Source organism: Arctopsyche grandis, chromosome 2 (assembly GCF_051622035.1).
Source record: "Arctopsyche grandis isolate Sample6627 chromosome 2, ASM5162203v2, whole genome shotgun sequence".
Taxonomy (NCBI): domain Eukaryota; kingdom Metazoa; phylum Arthropoda; class Insecta; order Trichoptera; family Hydropsychidae; genus Arctopsyche; species Arctopsyche grandis.
Genome location: NC_135356.1, coordinates 578213 through 604239, shown reverse-complemented (window position 1 = coordinate 604239; position 26027 = coordinate 578213). Strand labels below are relative to the sequence as shown.

At 33.5% G+C, this 26027-nt stretch overlaps 2 protein-coding genes across 2 annotated transcripts in view; one reads left to right on the top strand and one right to left on the bottom strand.

Moving 5' to 3' along the window:
* LOC143922798 (uncharacterized) overlaps window positions 1-26027 on the bottom strand; it is a 289933-nt gene that overhangs the window by 212434 nt on the left and 51472 nt on the right. The gene's annotated exons all lie outside the window — the stretch shown is intronic.
* bma (SCY1-like protein bma) overlaps window positions 1-26027 on the top strand; it is a 193453-nt gene that overhangs the window by 162685 nt on the left and 4741 nt on the right. The window contains exons 8-16 of the mRNA XM_077446299.1: window positions 672-802; window positions 5823-5937; window positions 7873-8018; window positions 11808-11961; window positions 12772-13021; window positions 13355-13491; window positions 15201-15417; window positions 15545-15807; window positions 24273-24413. Coding sequence (XP_077302425.1) covers window positions 672-802; window positions 5823-5937; window positions 7873-8018; window positions 11808-11961; window positions 12772-13021; window positions 13355-13491; window positions 15201-15417; window positions 15545-15807; window positions 24273-24413 — 1554 coding nt within the window. The remainder of the gene's footprint in view (window positions 1-671; window positions 803-5822; window positions 5938-7872; window positions 8019-11807; window positions 11962-12771; window positions 13022-13354; window positions 13492-15200; window positions 15418-15544; window positions 15808-24272; window positions 24414-26027) is intronic.

The following is a 26027-nucleotide window of genomic DNA, read 5'->3' as shown; positions in this document are numbered from 1 at the left end:
ATGTATTTTTATATCGTCTGCAAAAAGAAGCATTTGGGAGTGCTTTGTCATTAATAAAAATATTAAATAATAAAGGTCCGAGATTGGAGCCCTGAGGTACAGCAGAGTGTGTTATGAAATATGTAGATTCATGCCACTCATTGTCTACATACTGACTTCAACCGTCAATATAAGAAGCAAATAGTGAAAGAGTATCCTTAGTGAAGCCAATTTGGCGAATTTAATAACAAGTGTTGCACTATTAACTCTATCAAAGGCTTTCATAAAGTCAATATAGTATAGCATCAACTTAGTGTTTAAGATACGGTAGAGGGAAATGGTTTTATGCGTCTTAGCGTTTCACACAACGTTAAAACATTGCACAAAACAAACTAAATATGTTTTTAATTGGTGTTTATGTAAATTTTAAGTCGGGAGGCTTCGCCTCTGTAATGTGTGTGTGTGTATAATATGCAATCAAATTTGAAATGACACCGACATCCAAATTGATGCTCACTTAAAAACGACCTTCATTTACATACATATAGCCTATAATGCATATTTGAGTCCACTGATGTATTTATTTTGTATTCAAAGCTGAATTTGAAAATTTGCGTTTCTATGAATTTAAATGAGACGATTTGATTTTAATGGAATTCAAATTGATGTTATGTGATTTGTTTTATTCACAGCTCGATGACCAAGTGCATTTGATCCTGCCTCGCATAGTGACAGGACTCCAGGATGCTGTGACCCGCCTCCTGGCCAGGGACTGCAACCAGCGACCCACGTCTCAAATTCTATCCCTCATTAAATATTTCAAGTAATAAATTTGACAGATAACATCATCATCATCATCGCCAGCCATTCACCAATCACCGCTGGACGAGATCACCTACATATCTGTTGTACAATACCCTTCCATTCTTAATTTCATACGTGTACTACATATATAGCGCAATCTTTTCACAGCATTTGTTCATCCACTTGTTATCTTCTGGAGCATTTTTATATACTATTTATAATTTCATATGTACATTTGTCTGTCTGCCATTTCAGCTCTCTTTCAAATACATCTTATATGCATCCTTTCTATCGTTTAGGGTTTATTAATCGTTTTGAGTCGCGACCCAGATTAAGGCAATGCGGTTCCGTAATCCAAGAGAAGATAAATGAAATAATACACTCGAACAACAAATAAATTAACTATCATAAAACAAAATGAATTATTTATGTTGATGACAACATAACATTGTCTATACATATATCATAGATCATCAGATATTAATGCTATATTAGACAGGCTGCACTTTAAGTCATTATCAAGCTTATTCATAGATGTATTAAAGCTGCTTACTTCAGAAAAACATCTGAAAGATAAGCTGCTGAATAATCTAATGATAACACATCTGGATTTTAATTTCATAATTATCTCAAAGGAATTGGCTTCGTTGAATATATTTTAAATGCCAATCGACTCAATTTCGGGTCGTGACTCATAGATTAAGAACCCTTGGGATATTTTTGTGGTAACTAAATGTTTGGTCAGTTTTAAAATTACAGTTATACATACATATATGCTACAAGCTTATTATGTATGTATGTATGTATAATATCAGTTTATAAACAAATATGAAGTTTCATTCCAAAAAGCTAATAAAAAATTATACCTTTTTCTATCCAGAAAACTTTAAAGCTTTTTCCCACTACTCGTTCTATAATATTTGTTTATAACGTTTCAAATATTCCTTAACGATATTTTATTTACAATAGCGGTACCGAACGTATTCAGTTCTGCTTGACACGAATATTAATAAAATTTCGAATTATAATAAAATGTCGATCTTCGTCCACTTAAAATTTCGAAATTTTAAGTGGTTTAATTGAATTGGTCAATAATTATAGTAATTGTTCGGCAAATAAAATAATCAGTCAGTATATCAATTGGTTAGTATGATTGTTAATACATACATACATATATACTGACTGATTATTTTATTTGCCGAACAATTACTATAATTATTGACCAATTCAATTAAACCACTTAAAAATTTCGAAATTTTAAGTGGACGAAAGATCGAAATTTTATTATAATTCCGAAATTTTATAATATTCGTGTCCAAGCAGAACTGAATACGTTCGGTACCGCTATTGTAAATAAACATCATCCGTTAAGGAAATATTTGGAAAACGTTTTCAAACAAATATTATAGAACGAGTAGCTGGGAAAAAGCTTTAAAAAGTTTTCTGGCATAGAAAAAGGTATAATTTTTTATTGCTTTTTGGAATTGAAAACTTCATATTTGTTTATAAACCTGATATATACATACATACATACATACATAAGCCTTGTAGCATATATGTATGTATATACATATACTCCTTAATATCTCAAGTTCAATAATCTCAAGTTCGAATTTTTGCATGATCACAAAACTTTATCTATTGTTAATACGTAAATTATAATTAAAATAAACAAAACCATAGTCAATGCAACGATATTTGATCTATCCTTTCATCATCGTCATGATCCGTTCGGCCAAGCGTCTGTTGCCCTAGCGTCCGTTGACCTGACGTCCGTTGGCCTAACGTCCGTTGACCTGACGTCCGTTGGCCTAACGTCCGTTGGCCTAACGTCCGTTAGTCTAACGTCCGTTAGCCTAACGTCCGTTAGCCTAACGTCCGTTGGCCTAACGTCCGTTGGCCTAACGTCCGTTGGCCTAACGTCCGTTAGCCTAACGTCCGTTATGCTAACGTCCACGCACGATAGATATATTTAAATATGTATATGCACAAACCACAGCTTGCACCGCTCGTGAACTTAGCATTTTTCCGACAATTTCATAAATATAGCAGTTCAACGAATTGTGTGTAATATTATGTATCATCAAAAATATTTCATGTTTCTCGTATACCGTTGAAAAATTGAATTGAAAGGTCGTCCTGTTGCGTTTAGAGGCGAGAGGGAAAATTAATTAATCCTCCACAGGCAAGGGGATGAAATTGGGGTAGCACGGGAAAGAGGAGGGTTGCCACATTGAATTAGCCTCTCCCAAAACGCATTGGTGGTCTCTAAGTGAGTTAGAAAGTTAGTTGCTTCTCACTTAATAATGCATCAGAGGGAAGTCGGCGGGGAATCATCGACGTTTTAACATAAATATTTAAACGTAATTTTAATATGTATGCTAATCTATGTATGCTAATCTGTCGAGAGATTTCGGATATGTATTTCTACACCCATTATTTGAGCTGTCTTATCTAATATTTAGGAAGAGGTGGTTTAACTATGTATGTACATACATATGAGAGTATCTATCGTGTCACAAAGGCGCAAGAGTGATTATTTGATTAGGCCTAATTGTACTGAGTAGCGTTTGAATATACATACATATACATATATACCATTTTTTCATATTTCACTTCAGTTTACTGTTGTATTTCAATCGTAAGTCTTTGATTTTTCCAGCCAACGTTGCTCAGGTGGATTAATGTTGAAGAAAACTCTTCAATGTACTTGAAAACTCTATGTCTTTCAATATTTGTATGCACATATATGTATGTACTATATTTGATGCTCCTACATTGGAAAATTTATACAAACACAGTTTGATACATATATGATAATATACCAAATCTGATGTTCCTATATGTCGTGGTCGATCAGATGCAGCGTGAGACTTACTTAACAATGTGTTGTAACATTATAAGGACGTAAAATTATTTATTTATTTCTTATTATTTTTACAATATCATTCAATGTAAGGTCGTTAATAGTATTACTGTAAGTTTTGCTGTCCATAACATGACGTTGACAATTACTTATATCGTCTAAAAAAATATAAATTTCTATTAATATAAAATATATACGTATTCCATAAATAAATTAATAATATCAACAGCTAAAATATCTTATATTAAAATTTTATTAATGCAAATATTTCAAAATACGCAACACGAAATCAAAACTAACAAAAAATAAAAGTTGAATTCTACCGACCGCTTTACTATATTTCTTGACCAAAATTCAACGCGCAACTGAAACGAAATGTAATTGGCCATCGCGGGTCGAGTTGGAGTCTCATGCTAGATCAGTTCGACTATAAAATAGTATATGTATATGTATATGTTATAGTGAAAGCATATTTCAAGTTAAAATATACTTTCACTAGTAAAAATATATTTTCACCAATTCAAGCAGTGAAAATGTATCAAACTACACAATGGCGCTTCAAACTTTCGCGTGGGTAAAATCGTAATTATGAATATTATTATTAAGAGTTCTTTTCCCGTTTTTTTTTTTGTCACAGCAAGCTTCCCGGACATGCATACAACAAATCCTGAAAGTTCTATCGTAATCGGTTGAGTAGTTTAAGAGCCTATACGAGACAGACAAACATTCAATTTTATATATATACATATACATATTAAAGTTTTGGTTTAATTAATTTGTATATGTATATTTATGAATCAAAAGGTTTAATTTCAAGACGCTAATTGCTAACTGTGTACTATAGTAGATATGTATGTATGTGTGCTTCATTATATTCATACGATCGTTTCCATTAGACTGTAGGGCTTTTACATATTTACTGTGTGCATAGTTAAATGCTATCTTAGCACCCACTTAAGTGCAGTTGTATGGTTGTGGTATTTTACCGTGTACTCACATAAAGAGCCACTGCAGCTTTAGATCAAAACTTAATTACACGACGAACGCGACTTTGACGTAAATCTCATTCACTGAAACGTCAGTGAACATATATTTTCACTTGAAATATAATTTTACTGTGAGATATTCATGTACATACATATGTATTTACATAGTAGATAGAAGACAGAATGGCCAGTGTTTCCACATAAATTACCTTGAAAGGAAAAATCTGAATTATTCCAACAGATATATATATATATATATATATATATATATATATATATATATATATATATATATATATATATATATATATATAAATATATATATATATATATATATATATATATATATATATATATATATATATATATATATATATCCACAAACATAAAATTCGATACAAATTCTAAAATGGACATACAATATCTGTGCACCAAGCCATCGATATGTAGTATATAGAAGACATCGACTGAAGACTTAATTTAGCCAAATTGTGAAATAGTCACTTTGGCCTGGAAGGACGCAATATCTACATACATATATGTATAACAATTACACGAAACATTTTCAACACATACATAATTACATATTTACATACATATACATATATTACATATTTTGATAATTTTCATAAATCAGATACGAAAAAGATAGTTCATTTTAGTGCATACCTTTAATTCCATTCGCATCTATGCTATACCACTATAATTATGTTATGCAAATCCACCACATCTACCTTGCAACCATCCCTTGCGACCCCTTCTTGTTAATTTAAGGATAGATTAGATGCATTTGAGCGCAAACTAATGCGACGGCTTTGACAGAAGCTATCGCATTATGAACAGTCCATCTTCGATTCTTATCTCTTTTCATATGCGAAAATTGGGCTCAAACCTAATTAATCTACATGTGCATATGTGTGGCTTGCAACCACTGTAATGGCACTTTAGACTAAGGTGCCATCACAGTTTAAAATGGCATATGAGGTTATTTGTGACGTACAGCCACTAAAGTCTTTAGTGGCTGTATGTCACAAATAACCTCATATGCCATTTTAAATCGGAGTCAGTTATTAATTTACCTACTCGTAATAGTAAATTGAGAGATTTAGAGTTGGAGATTTTCGCGTCGTTCAAAACTATACCTGTTTCGAGTGCCTGTATAAAATTCATTGTTTATTTGTATATAGCGATCTTCCGATTCAAACCCTTCAAGCCCTAGACGTGTTGCTGATGAAGGAGCCTAATCAAAAGTCAACTTTTTACCGCACAACGATGATGGAAGTCCTGCCCTATATTCCAAGGGTGAGTGAAAATTATATTATTAAATGGATTTGGTGATTGTTTGATTACATTTTGTAAAATATGTTGAAATTGTAGCTTTTTTCCAGTTTTAAATGCCTGAGCACGAAACGGTTCATTTATTTTATTGTAATAAAATACATCGTAGAATGTCTACAATTTATTATTATAGACTTACTAGATGAAAATAGCATTTCAACACAGGATCTTTTTGGTGTATATGTGGTACAGCCGAAGTGTATTTTCAGTTGTAATATATTCCAACTGGCGTTTTGGGTCATTTGTATTCTAATACAATTGAACTAGTAAATTATAACTGTACAAGTGCAAATATTATAACTCTACAAGTATAATTGAGTTTTGGATTTCCATCGATGGACCTTTTTTTTAATATCAAGGAAACTTTACATAAAAATTTCATTGATTTTAAACAATGTCCTATAACCTCCAACCAATCGATTTATCTTGGCAAAAATTTCGAAAAAGTACGTTTTTTTCATATAAATAAAAATAAAATCAAAAGTTCCCATACAAAGTGCGTTGAGCTTATGTTTGTATGGGGGAAGCGTTATTTTCAGAAAATCATCATTTTTTTCATGTTTCCGTGATTTTACAGCTTTCTTGAGTGTATACCTTTAATCTGAACAAAAAAATTAAGAATTTTATGATATGTAGGGAAGTCAAAATGACCTATTTTGGCAACATTATATTTTGCGTCAAAATATGTTATTTTGGCCTTCTTTTTCACCAAATTCGAAAGGTTTTGGGGTATTTTTTGTATCAAATGTAATAAAAAATACCCAAGGAAGCTCTTGAAACCTAAAAAAAATGTTTTGTATGGGGACTTTTGAGCGAAACGGCGACTTTGAATTCTCGTAAATCAGTCAAAACTTATCAGAATCGAACCAAATAAACTTCAATTTGTGAATATAAGCTTTTTATTTATTTTATTGAATAGTAAAAACTATTCACAAAACAGATATATATATATATATATATATATATATATATATATATATATATATATATATATATATATATATATATATGAAACACCTACTTTTTAGAAATTTTATCAAGGAAAATCGATTGGTTGGAGGCATGAGACATTGTTTATTGAAAATTATTGAAAATTTTTATCTAACGTTCCCTTGAAAATTCAAAATTCGCATTTTTCCCTCCGGTCTACTGTACATATGTAGTTCAGAATCTTTTGACCGGTGTCATTTGTACCAATTTATATTGTCGACTTTTGTTGATCCTTCGTCAACGTTTTTGATTTACCCCATCGTGTAGCCATTTTCATACTAACAAATCGATCTATATTTTTGGTTGTAGACCTTTTGTTGCAAGCTACTTGAATATAGACAACGTGATTCAAAAATTGCATTGGATATTATGCAAAATTTCGTAGCGAACAGTAAATAACTCATCTGAACAAACAACTGAATATATGTATGTGCATATGTAAATCGCTGCGTGAGAGTGCAACGTGAATTTCTAAAGCTGACAAACACGGGATTATATTTTTTTTCCACGTGTAGAATTTTCCGATGGGTCCTCGTTATGGCACGTTTGCATTTCTATTTGTTTTTAATCCGGTCACGTGCCAGAGGGGTTGAATGCATTTTAGCGCATTCAGAGTATTAATATTTGCATTTGCAAATAATTCAACGCGCTTCGTATTTGAATGTTTTCCATAAGTTTACGATAGCGGAATATCTCCGACTCAATATACAATTCGTCCGGTTCGTATTCCATTGTATAATGGCTTCAGATAATTCAATATTAGTTATACAATTTATATATGCATTCAGGATCGTGCGGTTTGCTTTACTCGGACGAGCTTATTATAGCCAACGTTTGCATCGACGTGAATGCACAGGTCTTCCTTCGGTTGGACGATCTGTTCGATCTATTTTTGGTGTTTTTTTCCAGAAAATATGGTGGCAGCATATTTGGCCATACCTGCAGATGGAAATCAACATGGGGGAAGTATTGGCTGCTGTTCTGGTTCCCGTCATGTACATGGTGAAGAACTCTTCCATGGAAGAGTACGAATTTCACATGGTTCCAACTCTCAAGTGAGTAAATTCAGCTCGTCATAATTTTAATAAAGATTAAATTCGGTGCTAAGGCAAGCTCATTTTCATTAAAAATTTCAATCAAATTATTTTCCTTGTGATAAATTATTACCGGTTTTAAATGGAAATTTTTACCCGTCGATATTTCATCAATTAAGTGACTTTCAAATTGAAAAATAATAACGTTATATTTGTATGATTACTAGGGCTAAATATTTATTTTCATATACAACACATGTACATACATAAATTATTTTCATGCTTTATTTTGTTTACATTTTGACATTTAATTTTTTTTTGTATCTTTTGTACATATTCCTAGATATAGTGAGGCTCTGAAGTATGTAATGTCACTATAGCTTAACTGTAATAAATAAATAAATATAGACATATGTACTTACATGCATTCAGCTAAAACATTTTTCCATTAAATATTCTAAACACTTCTACATACATAATGCTCGTAAACTGTATTACAAAAAGGTTTTGTTTACCAATGCATATCATTTAATAAAATTATTACATTTTAGAATGCTCTCTGCTGTTTTTATGAATATACATATCTAAATTCATTTGGTCGATAGTCTCCATACGAATTCTTCCTTTAGAAATTAATGTTGACAGTCTCTACTGCGAGTGTCGTGTTTGATGTCCTTTCTAAAATCACTTAAACGATTAATCCGTTCATAAATAATCATTCAATTTTCTTCGGGGCAATGTCTATACAAACTTGTGTGACAGCCTTAATAATTATATGTAATTGCAGCAGTTATTAGGCAAAATATGACGGTTGGTCAATTGAATTAAAACAAAACACTAACAACAAAATTATATTGTGCTACTATTTATTGGTGAACAGAAAGAATATCAAACAAATCAAAACTTAAACTTAAGTTTTTAGCTTTAAAATAAGTGTACCTATAAATGAACAATAACTCTACCCTGGCTAATAACACTGAACAATAAAAAAATTAACGTAGCGGAGACTATTCAATCTTTACTAAATTTAACCCATTAAATTTGAATATGAATTCACATCTTATAAACGAGAAGAAATCTACAAAAACCATCGTCATACTTAATAAATACATACTAAATTTCTATTAACATTTCGTATCGAGTTGCCCTCTGAGCATCCTTTTTTTCACAATAAATATGTATTATTGAAAATCTAGAAGCCAGACGGGTGAATATAAAATTTCTGCATACATTTAAGATGTGTCGATCATTTACATACATACATATGTATGTATGTGTGGGTACTTGAAAGCGGAATACAGGAACTTTCAAGCAAGCGATTGACTCGTTGTCTGCATCGTATTTGAGATGATCAGTAGTACAGAGAGAACTGGAAATATCCATACATATGTGTGTACATACATATATGTATTTATATATTGTGCACATTCTATACCTGGTGACAGCTCTTCGAATGTTGCTCAAATAAATACAATCGGGGCTATCGAACTACCGAGGAACGATCCAGAAAAAACTGCACTTCAAATGAGCCCTTTCAGAATTGCACCGATTGTTTTCCAATCCAATTTAAATAAGAATCAAATGTTGGATCAAGCACTAAAAAACTTAAAACGAATAACATATGCATAGATATAAACGTAATTCAAACTAATATATGTAATACCACATATATGTAAGTATCTGTCTTGAATATCTAATAAACGAGTCTCGACTCTCGACTACTTGCAAATTAATTAAATTTAAACTTAGTATTCAGCTTGCGAATAATAATCACCTTCCGGGAGCATTTAGAACGAGCTACTCATAAACGTACTTGTAACAATTGATTGAGAAGCTCTGGGTTGGAAAACTGACTCGAATGCATTTCTATAGCCGCTGGCAATATATGAATTCAGACGTTCCTCGAATAACAATTTAATTGCAGAAGCTGAACTCGATATTCAAAGTGAGGAGTGTCTGCATATATAAATCAAAGTCAGGAATTGCCGATTACATTTGACTTGAGTGTTGAAACGATTTCATATGTGCATGTATAATTTATGTCTAGATAGAAAGGGAATAAAAAATCCTTTTTCAAATCATTTCACTAGGAATTTAGTGTCCTAGAATTTAAATGCTTTTTATTATTACTAAATTATGTTCACAATACATCTTATATCTATTTTAATAGCTACTGATCTACTGGTCATTTTCTATTTTACAATTTTAATTTAATTTTGTTAGTAATCATAGTATTATATTATTATTATGTTAATGGACAGCATAATAGGAAAAATAGCTCAAAAACTTATTTACAATAATTCGTATAAATGCTCATAATACATCTAATACATAATATTAATTAAAGACTGTCGAAAGTCGATGACCTACAGCAGATTGTGTTTAGGTAATCTGTGTGTTATACCTGAAGGGTATAGACATTTTGTTGTAATCACCGAGACTCTTCACAAGTGTATTAGTATGGTTATACATATATATATATATATATATATATATATATATATATATATATATATATATATATGTAGGAATGATTTTTAAACGAGCCGAGCCGTATGTGTGGTTGGTCAAACTGCTAGGGATAAAGTATGTGTGTGGTATGCATAGGATAGTCCGGATGCGTGTTGTTATGGTCACTTGTTGGAGAACAAGCACACAAGGTCACTTGTTGGAGAACAATAAAAATACATACAAGTGTGCATACCTTTTTATGTACATACATATGTATGTATAACGGAGAGTGACATCTTGTCCAGCCAGAATTGTTTACAAGCTTTCTATTCTTTCATTTAATTTTATATATACAAACTTAAAAAATTCAGATGCGACCAACCAACGACTTTGTCTATGCGTTTGAGGAATATAAGAAAGATAAAAAACAAAATTCGATAATTTAAACATACATACAGAGAGCATTTTCTATACTATTATATTTGAGCGCAAATGTAGGGAAACTTACACAAGACGAAATATCTACTTTCGGTTGTTCGATTTGGTTCAAATTTTTTTTATTATTTATAATCACTATAAATATTATACATGTTAAATATCAAGAAGATAAAAATAATTTAAAAGGTCTAAATAAAATAATCAAATATTGTTTTAAAAAAAATTACTACTTCAGGTTTACGAATTCTGACCAAAACTCTATCAACTCTAAGTTAGTACATAAATAATATAAATATAAATTTTCAGCTTGATACGTTCAGGGGTGTGGAAAAAATAGTGTGGTCACAATATTTTTGACTTTTCTAAGAGGAAAAAATCCCACTTCCGGTTTATTAAATTAAGTGATTTTTTTTTGTATTTCCATAACATTGACACAAGGATTATACTTGAATTTTCTCTTAAAGAGCACACATGTTCAAGGGGTCGAAAAAAATAGTGGAAGAAAAATCGAACAAGAGTAAACTGCCACTCTCGGTTGACGGATGCTTACCAAATTTTATACATAACTTGGTATTAAGCTTAAACTTCTAGATATGAAATTTTAGTTCAATAAGCCAAATTTTTCTAAGAGAAACATGAAAAACCTTGATTCTCTAGATTAAATTAAAGGTTTGGGACATAATTGAGTTCGATAACTTAAAAAAAAAAGAGGAGGAGTTCGAACTTTCACATGATTATAAAATTTCATCTATTGTTACTACGTATATACCTAGATAAAGTAAAAACCACATGAAAAATTACTCTTCAAATTCATTTACGTTCATCATTAGCATTTTTAAAATCATACAATATCATTATTTTTTTGTATTTAGATGAAAATAAATAAAAATTCGATTTTGAAATTAAATTTGCGTATTCTAGAGATCTTTTCGCATCGGCTAAGTCTATCCAAGCATCAGTCACCATCTTGGAGCATTTGGAATGCCTTCTGGAGAAGACACCCAGAGATGAGATAAAAACTGAAGTACTACCACTCTTATATAACGCGTTTGACAGTTCTACCGTTCAAATACAGGTAAATGAAATAAATGAAATTCAGTTATTACATTATATAAATAAGCTGCCGTCTATGTCGGTAATGACGTGTAAGATTTCATCCCCTAGGGGTTATAGAATCTGATTTAAATTTTTAATAATTCATCGCCAACACCCAACTGATTATCATCCAGTCGGAAGGAAACCGTTCAAAAATTAAATTCAGAGATTCAAACAATGACTTTCTGGCATAATGCTACACTATATAGTTTGGTTTTATTTGGCTAGTGAATATTCTCCCCCTTTATGAAAACAAAACACAATTAATTGATCGATTCCTACTTGGTTTGTTTGATTTTTAAATGCTTTTTATTATTACGAAATTATGTTCACAATACATGTTATATCTATTTTAATAGCTACTGATCTACTGATCATTTTCTATTTAACAAATTTAAATTAATTTTATTAGTAATAATAGTATTGTATTGTTCTAATGTGAATGTACAGCATAATAGGAGAAAGAGCTCAAAAACCTATTTACAATAATTCTTATAAATGCTCATAATACATCTATATTAATTAAAGACTGTCTAAAGTCGACGATCTAAAGCAGATTGTGGTGTTTAGGTAATCTGTGTGTTATACCTGAAGGGTGTAGACATTTTGTTGTAATCACCGAGACCCACTTCACAAGTGTGTTAGTATATGGTTATTAGTGATTCTGTCATATAATCTACTGGTTAGTTTGTTAGTAATGTGTGTAACAAACTGAATATTATATATGGCATGCAGTTTTTTCAAGTTAGTATACATATATGGGTGTATTATAAATAATTGTTGAAATCAGAGTGCTGCACTGGATGCTGTGCATGACATATCAGACTACTTGGACGAGCATGCCATACGCAGGATGATCATACCGAAGACCAGGAATGTCTATGACCAGAACCAAGGGGATTTGCATATAATAGAGGGGGTTCTAAAGTGCATCGAATGCACTCTAGATCGCCTAGAAAAGAGTCAAATCATGGACGAGGTCCTGCCCCTACTCTGGGACGTCAGACTCAATGACCCGAAGATAGCCGTGCGAGTTGTCGGTGAGTGTCACAAAACAAAAATAAATAAATAAAATTAATAACATATACATGTATTCATGAAATTTTACAATGCGCGATGTATTTTAAAAGCATTTGCGTTTTTTTTTTTTACTTTATTTTTTCGTGCCTTCTAGCGATATATTTATATATATATATATATATATATATATATATATATATATATATATATATATATATATATATATATATATATACATATATATATAATGCATTGTGCTGTTTTGTCGCGATTGTGGTTGTGTGTGTGTGTGTGTGTGGTTATCGTGTTGCAAATGTATTATTAACGTTTTATTTGAGCGTATGTATTTTCAGGCATTTACAAACTAATGATGACCGATAAAAAATACGGATTGACCATAAGCTTGATGGCCACCCGTGTGATCCCCCTGCTGATGCCGCAGACCATCAATCCATCCATCAATCTGGAACAGTTCACCATCATCATTGAGGTACTATTCTGTGATACACTAATGCAGCTTTTCTTAAATTATTTTTTGCGGGTCATATAAATCCTATCATCAAAATCCTCGGGCTCGTTTCCGAAAAAATTGTCGCACATATTTCTACAATAGATCTGCATGACCATTTCAACTCACTGATGCGATGAAATGTCCTGGAATTCATATACATATCATACCTATACATACATATGTATGAGAGGGCGTCCAAAAATAATTTGAATTTTGGTTATAAAAAAAGATTTTGATAATTTAATCACTTTCAAATGATTTTCAGTTCTAAAAGCAGTTCTGGATCTCTTCAAGGTTGTGTTCTTTTACCTCATTTACATAATTTTACATTATTACATATTGTTGCGTAAGGGTGAGTTAAGGATCCAAATGAAAGGCCAAACCACCGCTCACTTCAGAATGTCCGATCTACCGTTTATACCTCCTCATAAAGGACAAATTGCGCAGCATATTCTCTCTCATCTGTTAGTGTGTCTATTGTCTAGGCACTTTAACCCTTTGAATGCTGACCAACGCCAATCGGCGTTTTGCCAACAAGTTCATGGGACTGAAGAATGCCGATAGGCGTTGTATTTTGAGCATATACAAAGTAAACAAGAATACTTCCCGCTAAGCCTTTCCAGGTAGCATTGAAAAAATGCATTGAACATGGGTCGTGTAATCCGTGTCAATGTTTATAAAGACTGGTTTACACCGGAATTTCTGAATTTATAACCACAGCAGAATTTCCCGATGGAAATCCCTAACTGCCGAGTATTTTAGAATGTAACTTGACATTTAGATTGTGAGCATTACATTTTAACAACAATGAAGAAGATGTAACTAGTTTTGGAAAAATACATTCATTAATAGAGTTCTTTTGTTTATTTTATATTGTTGCGAAATATATTAGACGGTCTAAACACACCTTTACAAAACTCGGAATCCTTGGCGGTAGTGATCAAGGGTTTGTTTGGATTAGCTACAATTTTTATACCTGCTTTCTATTGGATTTATAAATAATTCTAGTTGGAAATATTGGCGAAATTTTCAGCGTCACTGGCTTTCAACAAAAAATACGTCAAAAATCAAAGGGTTAAGGTCTACCCTGACGTATCTATTGTTTACGCATCAACTCACCCAAGTCTGTGAGAACTCCAGCGTATCCTTTGTTCGGGAACTTACTGAGTTCCGTTAGTCTAATCCGGGTCATATATTATCTACGCACGAAACCTTTTCGATCCTGACGTCCTCTCTCGTGTTCCTACATTACAATATCTTCAAAACGTTTTCCTTCCAGATAAAACTCATATTTGACTCTTACAAACGGGACTTGTATTTTTATATAAACAGCCCCCATTGGAATTAAAAAAAACTTGACTGAAATGTAATTTTAGGCCATAGACAACTCGGGCATTTTCCAACTGCTCAATTGTGGTACTTTCTTGTAAGCTACTCAAAGCATTTAAACAGTCTTCTTAGTAGGAAACAGATTTTAAAGCATTATCACTGCTTCTAGTTGGCCACCACTACAAAACACGACAATAGGGCTAAAGAAGTATAGTTTTTCATGTTTAATGAATTCTAAAAAATAATGTTGGGGCGTCTTATAAGGAATCTTTTTGATGATACTAAAATTTTACCGATTACTTTTTTGGGTCTTGTATTAAATATTGATCACATTTACATAAGCGAATGCTATTGGGCAGATGCTGCGCGAGATGTTTGATCTAGTTGAGAAGCACCAGAGGAACAAGCTGAAGGCAGATATTATAAACTTGGCTAACGCCAACTTGGAGAGACGCGCCATGCGTCACCAAATCAGCACAGACAACGTGCAAGCACCCCCATTCAACATCCCAAATCTGCGCGTGGAGCAGAGGAAGACATCCAGCGCAGAGGACATGGCCAGGAAGAACTCTACCGGTGACAAAGAACTCCACTGGCATTTCAAAAGCACCGACATTGAAGTAATCTTGAATTGTTTGGTTTACAGGAGGCCCAGCTCTAACCGCAACCCCCGCTTCAACGGCAAACACCGGAAGCGGTACAGGTTCTGGTCTTCTAGGTAGCTGGTGGTTTGGCAACTCTTCTTCTTCCCAAGACGGCAACAACTTCTTGAGGGTTGCGAGCGCTTTCAGCAACCGCCGACTATCGGACAACACTCTGATAACACCCAAGATCCGTATCGCTCATTCCAGTACATCATCTCCCGGTGGATCTCCTGGGTCTGGAGCTGGGCTGCCGACGAGACGTCACTCCAGCATCGGTCCTCAGGAGCGGCGTGGCTCCCATGTCAACTTGTCGCCGCCAACTGTAAGTGCCATACCACTTCTTGTACGCATATTTTTACTATTGCCCATGTTTTAATCCTATAATTACATTAATCGCTAGTGAACTGCTCGCAAAGTCGTATATGAACAGATCTGAACCATTGGAAATTTCGGATTTTCGTCTGAAGGGGACTGAAATTTCATTTGTAGTTTACCATTTTAGTAAAAGTTGTAGCTGACCATTCCTAGTATAAAATAGACGAAAATTTTAGTCCTTTTCGACAGAACGAGAAAATCGAATCTTTCCGGTGGTACAGTCAACTTCAGATCTGTATCTACGTATGTACATATGTACGAAAATATGGTATTTTAAATCGCGATTTAAACCGAAAAAAATAAAAATATATTATATATTAATTTCTGCTTAAAGATATCTCAACAAGCTAATTTTAACATGGCACGATTTACAAAGGCTTGTATTAATTCGTTCGATACTTCGTATGTAAATAATATAATATATGTAGATTATGTAAAAATATATTCCAGAATCTTTAAGAAATTATATTAAAATGGTTATTCACGGTCTTTCCAATTAAAAATAGTCCTCGGGACAATTGCAAACAATAGACTGTGCCATCAGTGTTTGCAAGTCAGCAAAAAAACTTGTAAAAAAAAGTTTTTCTACGAAATTAACAATAGCAATATCCTTTGCCTTGATCCCAAGCCTGAGTCTAGTCATTTCACGATTCTATCGTGGGGGAGAGCCACCGTAAATTAACCGATCTCTATTATATAATATGTATGATTCATAATACCTACTATCGATGCATATAATAAAAAATATAATATAACCATTTTATATAAAAAAAAATGCTGATTAAATGGCATTTGATTTTAATACATTGATATAAAAATATTAGTGATTTTTTTTTAATACATACATACATATATATATATATATATATATATATATATATATATATATATATATATATATATATATATATATATATATATATTTAATAAGTTTTTACTTATAAATCGACGACTTTGTGAGAAACTTCGAAAAATAAATTCCAGTAGATTTTTTAAGCACATCCTAATGAAATTTACATATTTGTGACATTTTATTCGGATTTGTATTTATATTTATATTTGTCCGTGTGAGTGTGTGTGCGTGCGTTTTATAGAAAAGTAATTAGAAATTGAAAAATAACCGCTTACATTTTTTCGTATATATAGAAATAATCAATATTTTCTTTGGCTTATATGTTTAATATTAAAAAATTTATTATATACAACAATGCTAAAGATATTGGTAAGTACAATACTAATTGTTACATAAATGCTTTTTAATTTACTATAGAAGAGTGTCAGTCGAAAATATTTAAGTAATTTTCCACTGATTTAAAATAAAATAATAAATAAAAATTATTTAGAATTTCAATACCAGTTACACATTTTCGGACCCATATCATGTATGACGATAAGCATTTCTTAAATGATTCAAATTACGAACGCATAATATATGTATGTATATATACATACATATATTATATGTTCATATTCAAAATAACTATTTTTATGTATAGACATATGTACATATATAATGTATCTTTCATAAATTTGCAAAGGCAACCCACAAAAAGCTAAAAGGCCGCATACAGCCGATTGGACTTCACCCTTAAAGTGGTTGTGGGAGGGGGTGGGGAGTAGTGGGTTGAAATGGGGTGGACATATGGACACGCGTTTTTCGATCGGTAGATGCCACTGTGTAAGCCGTTACATGACAAAAGCTCCGACAACTTCAACGACAAAAGATCAATGGACCCTCGTGCCATTAGCTAGAATAATGGACGAATGATGGACAGAACAATGTCTGGAATGGTATTTGGGAGAATTTAAAAGGATGAAAGAAAGGCTTCAAGGAAGAAGGGTGGACGAAATTAGAGAGTGTGTAAGGTGAGATGGATGAGAATACAGCAAAATTTTTGACGAGTAAGAAATGACTTTCTTGAGAGATTATTATCCAAAATTATCTCCTGAAAGTACATTGAACTTTTTTTTTTAATTAAAAATTATAAAATTAGCATTAAACAAGTGTTGAAAACTATAATGTTATTATTATAATAACATTTTATTATATAATTTTATTCATAATAATACATTAAACAACGTGGATAGTCCCGTTCAAATCTAGGGGGGCGGCTGTCCATCCCAGCCCCCCCCCCCCCAAATGACTCCCCTCCACAAAACAGAGACGAATGGAAGCGTGTTGAAGAGGGCTTAATTCGGCATTGGATGGTGAATGGCTATAAATGGTGATGTTGATCTTAGGCGGTCGTTGGATGCTTTTCACACAAAAAATAGTTCACTACTGTCAAATTCTTAGAAAAACCATGCTGTTTTGCTCTCTTGATTTATATACTAATGTAACGGTATATTTATATTTGAAAAACATCCTTCCAACGCCGATTTTCGATGACGATAGTCGCATGGACGTATGTACATACATACATATATATAATATTTGTTGGGCCAAAAGTCCGTGAAGCTTTTGTCGTGGAACCTTTGTGAGTCGACAATTCGATGAAGTTGCCAGTACTCGACAATTTGTCGAGTGAATACTGAATTTAATTTTTTTTTTGTCATTCACCATTTTTTGAAAATATCTTATCCCTTTATACACTACTATTGTGTAAGTGAAGATTTGAAACCAGGGGCGTCATTTCAGCATTTCCCAAGGGGGGGAAATTTTTGACCAGTAAGGAATGACTATATGTGGGGGGGTGTATTATATTACAAAATGAGTGGTGGGGTGTATTATATTTCCGTACGCTGCCCAACCGTCCGAAATTATATGCGAACCAGGCAGTATTTGTCGGAGTATTTCATCAGGTAAAAGTCGAGTTAATTCAGGGCACGACAATAATATTGGCATCGCAAATAGTAGCCAATCACAGGAAGGAGCGGGTTGACCGAGCCTCATCTCGATCTCGTCGACCGAGCCTCGAGCCTGTCGAGAATTCCGACTTTTACCTTTAATTCAATTTTATAATGATACATTAAACAACGTGGATAGTCCCGTTCAAATTTAAGGGGAGGGGCTGTCCACCCCAGTCTTTCCCCCAGTGCCGGTTTTAGAGGGGGGCTGGGTCGGACGGCGCCCAAGGGCGTCCAAGGGCGTCCAAGGGCGTCCAAGGGCGCCGAGTATGTTGGGGTTCCATTAAAATAGGGTGCTATTAAAATAGGGTGCCATTAAAATAGGGTGCCAAAGACCCTCAAAATTTTTTGATTACAGTGCCAAAGGCGAAATTAAATCGATGTTTTGAAATTGAAAATTACCTCCGGTCTACGACGTCACAAAATAATTTGTCACAATTTTCTAGGGGCGCTTAGAAGAAATTGCCCGAGGGCGCCATAGGGTGTAAGGCCAGCACTGCCCCCCCCCCCCTTCCCCCCCAAATGACGCCCCTGCTTGAAACAATGAGTTTTGAACGTCGTATATAGCAAAAACTGTCCTCAAAACTTGAATGTCACGATTTGAAAGCTTAAAACTAATACATGATATGGGATCGTCACACAACAAAGATGCGTGAGTTTGCGTGAGTTGCGTGAGTGAGAGGTGTTGCGCATTTTGTGACTTGTGATGTGTTGACAGGCCCGCTACGGAGGGCGTGGCGGCTCAGGCTCCAGTCTGTCAGTCCCGTGCTCCACAGCTTATGCTGTAAGTCTATTCTTCTGAACAGGCCTGCGTCTCAACGTGTGTGCTGTCTGTTTCTCATCTGTCTGTCTACCACACACAACAACAACAACAACAACAACAAAAAATACACACATTATTTCACACACAAACCAACAACATCTGTCATATTTCCTATTGTGCTTTGTCTGTTCAGAAAAGCTTCGACGATCCATCTCGACGACATAAAATCGTTTCCAGTCGATCTTCTGCATGACATTCCCGTCCTTCGAGAATATGGCGCATCTTCCGAAACGTGTTGTTATTTTTTTCAGAAGACGTTGGCTTCAGAAGTAACCGCATGCGGTGCATCTGATAACCGATCACTGTGTTTGTCTGTCAGCATCTCTCACGTTGTAATGATATCAATCACCATATGCACGCCAATATCCAAAAAAAAAAAAAAAAACAACAACCAAAAACGGAAGTCCATACAACTTTGCCGTTAAATCGCTTATCTATCAATAAATCATAAAAGCATCATGTAGACATAAATCACACTGAACACATAAATCACACGAATTTCTAATGCCACTTTGCGTCAATGGGAATCATCTCAAGCATAGTCCAAAAGTATCAACATTGTGTTAATGTATGTATGTACTTGAGTTGTGTATCCATTGAGGCATTGAAAGCGATAAGCTTGCAAATGAATTACTCATATTTAAAGGTCGTTTCATTTATAAAAACCCAACCCCACTTCTTCGAAAACGTGCGCAGATACAAAAATCAGTATACAATCCTAAATTGCGCAACTTTTTCGTGGGGTAGGGGTAGGTCTTCACAGATGAAACGAACCTCTATCTATACATATGTAGATTGGTTCAAATTGGGGATTGCAATTTACCGTCAAATTTCATTAGCCGGTAAACTACCGGTATACCAGTAAATAAAAAAAAATAGTGGATTAGATGACTGGATGTGGTCACTATTCTTAAAAGCGTTAACCTAGATTGAATCATCAATAATTAAATTGAATCATAAATGTCATCAAAAGCTCAGTTAAATAATGTCATAAATGCATTAAAGTAAATTCGTAACAATAAATAAATTTAATTTTTACATTTTTTTATGTATTTATTTAAACTTTGGACCATTTTGAACCGTCTGATCGCATTTTTTACGATTTGGTAGGTCTGTGTTACAATTTAAAATTGCCACATTTAATACTGAAAATAAACAAATTCCAGACAACCTAATCCACAATACGCCATTTGCATCGACTTTTAATGTAATATGCAATTAATTTGCGATAAAATGGTGTCCGGTAATTTCCGGTAAACTTAAAAATTTACCGGAATTCGTGATGGCGAAATTTTGACCATTTACCGGTAAACCGGTATTGCAATCCCTAGTTCAAATATATTACTTTATTTGGCATACTTTCAAAATTTATAAAAAGTGCTTTTTTGTACTTGGCACCTGTCAATAACACTAAAAATTCAAAGTTTTATTTCATATACTAAAATCATATAAAACATAGACTTTCTTAAATATAAGGTGATAGAAAATCTATTTATTGCTGTGTATGTATTATACAATATACACTTTTTATGTCAAACTATATTATATATAATAATTATTATTCGAGACAAAAAACGGAGAAACTAATTTAATGTAATTCTAAGATTTTAGTTCAAAAAGGATTCAACCAGCATGAAAATGACTTCGTGAATCTTTTCAGTACAGAATAGGAGAAATTTTACCAACATAAAAGTACGATTTTAATCAATATGACTGCGGCGTGATATTTTTACAGATCTACTTATGAAAAAAAAACATTTACGAGAATATATTTATGTTTACACCTACATAGTGAAAAAAAAACACTTAATTTTTCAGCCGTGCTGTCAACAAGTTTAACAGCAGCAGCATTCGCATCGATCCAAATACAACTATAACAAGAGGAGCGATTTGAATTGATCGATCCTCAACACTAGCCTAGCCGCACTGTGATGGATAGCGAGTGACCAGGACTTATATTTTATGTTATATCTCCAATTATACTGAACGCAGGATCTTTATATTTTATGTATTCCTCATCAAAACCTGTGTGATTCGAACTGTGTGTCTTTAGGAAATAAAAACATTGATCAATATCATCAGAAATAATTATTTTCGCAGGGATCCTCTCGTATACGTGTCTCATCGATTCGAGATAGAGTGGCGATTCAGTGCGTGCCGCACTCATCGGTCAGTGTGAGAATGATATCCGCCTTGGAATGACGGCTTTGCTTCATCCGTTATGTTTTCATTTCTTGCACTTACATATTTCATGTTATTAGTCGTTTAATATATCATAATACATTGTACCAACGTAGTAAGCATATTTATAACTGGACATTAGGCGTACAGCAAAGTGGCTGACGGACTATTTTTAGCACAGTAAGGCAAGTGTTGATGACTTTTTTCAATATAAATATATGGTATTGGTTTTTTTCTATGACCATCAATACCATCAAGGTCAAAAAACCACTCGCCCGTACAGTCGCAGTCATTAAAAACGTATGTACCTTGAGTTGCGTCCCAAATAAGACAAAAAAAAAAAAAAAAAAAAAAAAAATGAATGTGTGTATTTTCAAATGTGCATTACTTTACTTCTCCGAAGACTGCCTCGTATAATATGACACAGAATATATGTATATAATAGACATGAGAAACTTTGATTTTTTCCGTTCACTTTATGAATATGCATATGAAATACAACATATACATATGTATACATACATATACATACATACAAAAATTTACAGTGTATGTGTGTGTGTGTATGTGTGTGTGTGTGTGTGTCGTACCCTGTCGCAATATGTTCTTCTTGCACGTAGCATGGTCGTGAATACTGTTTATATGTTACATTATATTACATCTTGTATGTTTGCGTGTCTCATCTACAAAACGGCGCAAACGCCATCAGCATATTGTTATCACACATCATACTACATATTATCATATTAACTATCATATGTTTCGAGCGAATGCAACAAGTCATCTGGCTGTGTTATGTATTGCCATACATTACTATGTGTACTACATAATTCTTGTGTGTCATTTTAGGTATAACTTTTATTTTATTTCTATTATGTGAACTTTCTACGAATCAACACCATAACACAAATAAGGAACTGGGTAAAATAACTTGAATGATACATATATGTATATATATATAATATATACATATATAACTAGTGGCACAGTGCACGCATTCGGGCACTTGTTCACACGCGCATGTCACTGTGACGTGCGTTCGTACGTACACTTAACGCTTAACCCTTTATAAATAAATAAATATATATATATATATATATATATATATATATATATATATATATATATATATATATATATATATATATATATATATATATATACAGTGATCAGGTGTACGCATTCGTGCACGATAAAAAGACAGTCTGCGCATGTGCATTATAAGTGTAACGTACGTACGCACAATCATCATTGTGACGTAATAAGTGTTTTTTTTTTTATAAATGTATACACTAAGAAACGGTACCGTGCGATTAATGTTTAATTTCTTAAATATTTTACATATGAAGTGTATACTGAAAGTAATCGATATTTTTTATGTTGCGAAAATAGTCTGTTTTTGATGGCAGTTCAATATTAAAATTGATACAAATGATATTCGGTGAGCATATTTTACCTGGTTCCTTAATTTTGGTCCCTGGGAGGCAGGACGCTTGATGTTATTCCCTTGTTTGTAATGTCATTTTTTTTACTAATGCGAACACTATATTTTTTGCTTCATCCAGACAGTCGAAACTTTTTTAAGGGAGGGCTAGACTAATCTTATATAAAAAAAAATCGCATTTAAAAAAATGATTTTTTTTTTAATTAAGTTTCTTTTTACATATGTACCTCTTCTTAGCTTGTTTTTTAATTAATTTTGCTATCAATTACTTGTACGAAAATTCGTGCTTATAGTTTGTAGCTATACTTAAAATACGTCCGACCGTGCGCATGCTTCGCGCCCCCTGTCGTAGCTGCTACTTGTATGAGAAGGTATTACGCACGAAAGCCTTTCATACACATATATAAATGTTACAGTTGTGTATCTTCTAGTTGTAATATATCCCATCTAACCTGGTACCAACTACCGTTATAGTTGAAGTATATTTTCGGTTGCAATATATTTTGACTAGTTGGAATGTAATTCGCTACATGAATCAACTTCAAGTCGGTTAACGTTGGTTCAACCCAATTCAACTACAGGTTGGTTAGGTTTTCGTGAAAACGTCACTCGACTATATGTAGTCGATCCGCTTAGCGTGAGACTTTGCCATGTTTAATCTGTTTATATTACAACTACCGAGCGAAACCAGGTAAAACCACTAGTAAACATATAAAAAGTTATCATTTTTGTTAAATAGCAGTCTTTTCAATTGTGTGCTTTTTTCAAGAGTGCCTTTTTACTGTAACACAGGGAATGACATCTCGCTCCGCCGCCTGACACGGTGATATGGGTTTTTCATTCCAAATTGACCTTTTTCATTTCAAATTGACCCTTTTTCATTTCAAACTATACCTTTTTCATTTCAAATTGACCTTTCTTCATTTCAAATTGACACTATTGCATTTAAAATTTTATCATGAAAAAGGGATCAATTTTAAATGAAAAAGGTTTAATTTTAAATGAAAAAGGGTCAATTTGAAATGAAAAGGAGTCAATTTGGAATGAGAAACCTGTTTTAAGATGATGATGATCGGTACTGTTTGTATGTCTAATGTGGTGTATGTGGGTGTTGTAGGGGGGGTCGATGCCCAACTCGTCATCGTCGGTGCCGTTCTTGCTGTCATCTTCGATGCAGTCTATCAGGTCAAGGCGGCCATCAGCTACTTTGGGAGGATCTCATGGATCTGGACTGCTGCATCAACTCGGCTCTGGCATGGTAAGGCAACTCACGGCCTCGTCCAGGTCCGTTCAGAGCCATCAGTGGACGGCCGCGGCCAGCAGCCGGGTGTTCCCCCCGCCCGCGACTGCTGTCCGGAAATGCCCCTCGCTAAATATCACGTTTAACCACTAAATGTAATTACTGACTTACATATACATCCATATATATATATATATATATAAATATCTCTCTCTCTCTCTCTCTCTCTCTCTCTCTCTCTCTCTCTCTCTCTTTATTATCTAATATTGCTTACATCTTTTTCTTTTATTTCAACAATAAACATACATACATTCGACTGCCGGTCGGTTGGATGCTCTCTATCTCTGTCGCACGGCTCATGCGCTGCGTGCGTGTCTAGACTTATGTGCGTGCGAGCGTCGCTTCCGAGCTGTGCGATATCAATCTTCGCATACACCACTCGCACACGTGCAAGCAAGGCTGTGCGATGAAGATAGCGAAAGCTCTGCCGGCAACCACTGATTCATACATTTTTGGCATTCTCGTCATGTGTGGATGTTAGAGTCCATTCGCTGAAGAAAGACACTTGGGTAATGGTGCGTACGCACCAAGCCAACGAACGGCCCACAGGCCAACTTTAAAAACCAGTAGCGTACAAAATATCGGAATAAAAATTAAATTTAAAAATTGAAATTAAATATCAAAATTAAAACTATTATTATTATATTAAAATTAAATTCAAGTATCAAAATAAAATTATAATCATTATATTAAAATTAAAATTAAATATTGAAAGTTAAAACAGAACATGCACAATTTAAATAAATTTTCGAGATTGACCTAAAATTAGATCATCAACAATCACATACAGGTAATCCTCGACTTTTGTTTGTCGAAGATGTTTTGACTTACGAAGATACGCACTAAGATCGAAAAAAAATCAAAGAATTATTATTTTTACTTCCCCGTAATGCGCAATTACTGAGAACATATCATGTATTAGTATGGGTGATCCAACGATGGAAGCTAGCCCGGGGTGTTGTCGGTCACATCAAACGGATTTTTTTATTCTTCAATTGTTTCTCTCGTCGAAATAAATCAAGTAATTAAATCATTTCAGAGGTAAAATTTGTGTGATTATTAATTTTATTTCGACGAAAGAAAAAAAACCCTTTGACAAATCACCGACATCCGACACCGCGTTTTTTTATGAAATGTTTTTTTTTTATCGATCATCCAAGTGGAAATACAGTAACATCTCGTGACGATTTTAACAATATTTTTTTTCGCTCGTACGCAGAGAAATTATAATATTTCTCTGGCTTTAAATGCGGTATCGTCGTAATTCAAAATATTGTTGTAATTCAAAACATCAACGATGATCTAATTTTAGCTCAATCTCGCTCTTTAGCTTGATTTTGATATTTAATTTCAATTTTAAAATTTAATTTTTATTTCGATATTTTGTACGCTACTGCTGGTTAAAAAGTTGGCCCAAAATCGTCGTTGGTTTAGTCCGTAAGCACCATAAAACGCACGTGCTGTCTGCTTTCACCTAGGGTTGCCAGGTGACCTGATTAATCGGGACTTTCACCGGGTTTTCAATTTTTTTATTATTTACGTTCAAGGAACGAATTGATGGGCTTAATAAAG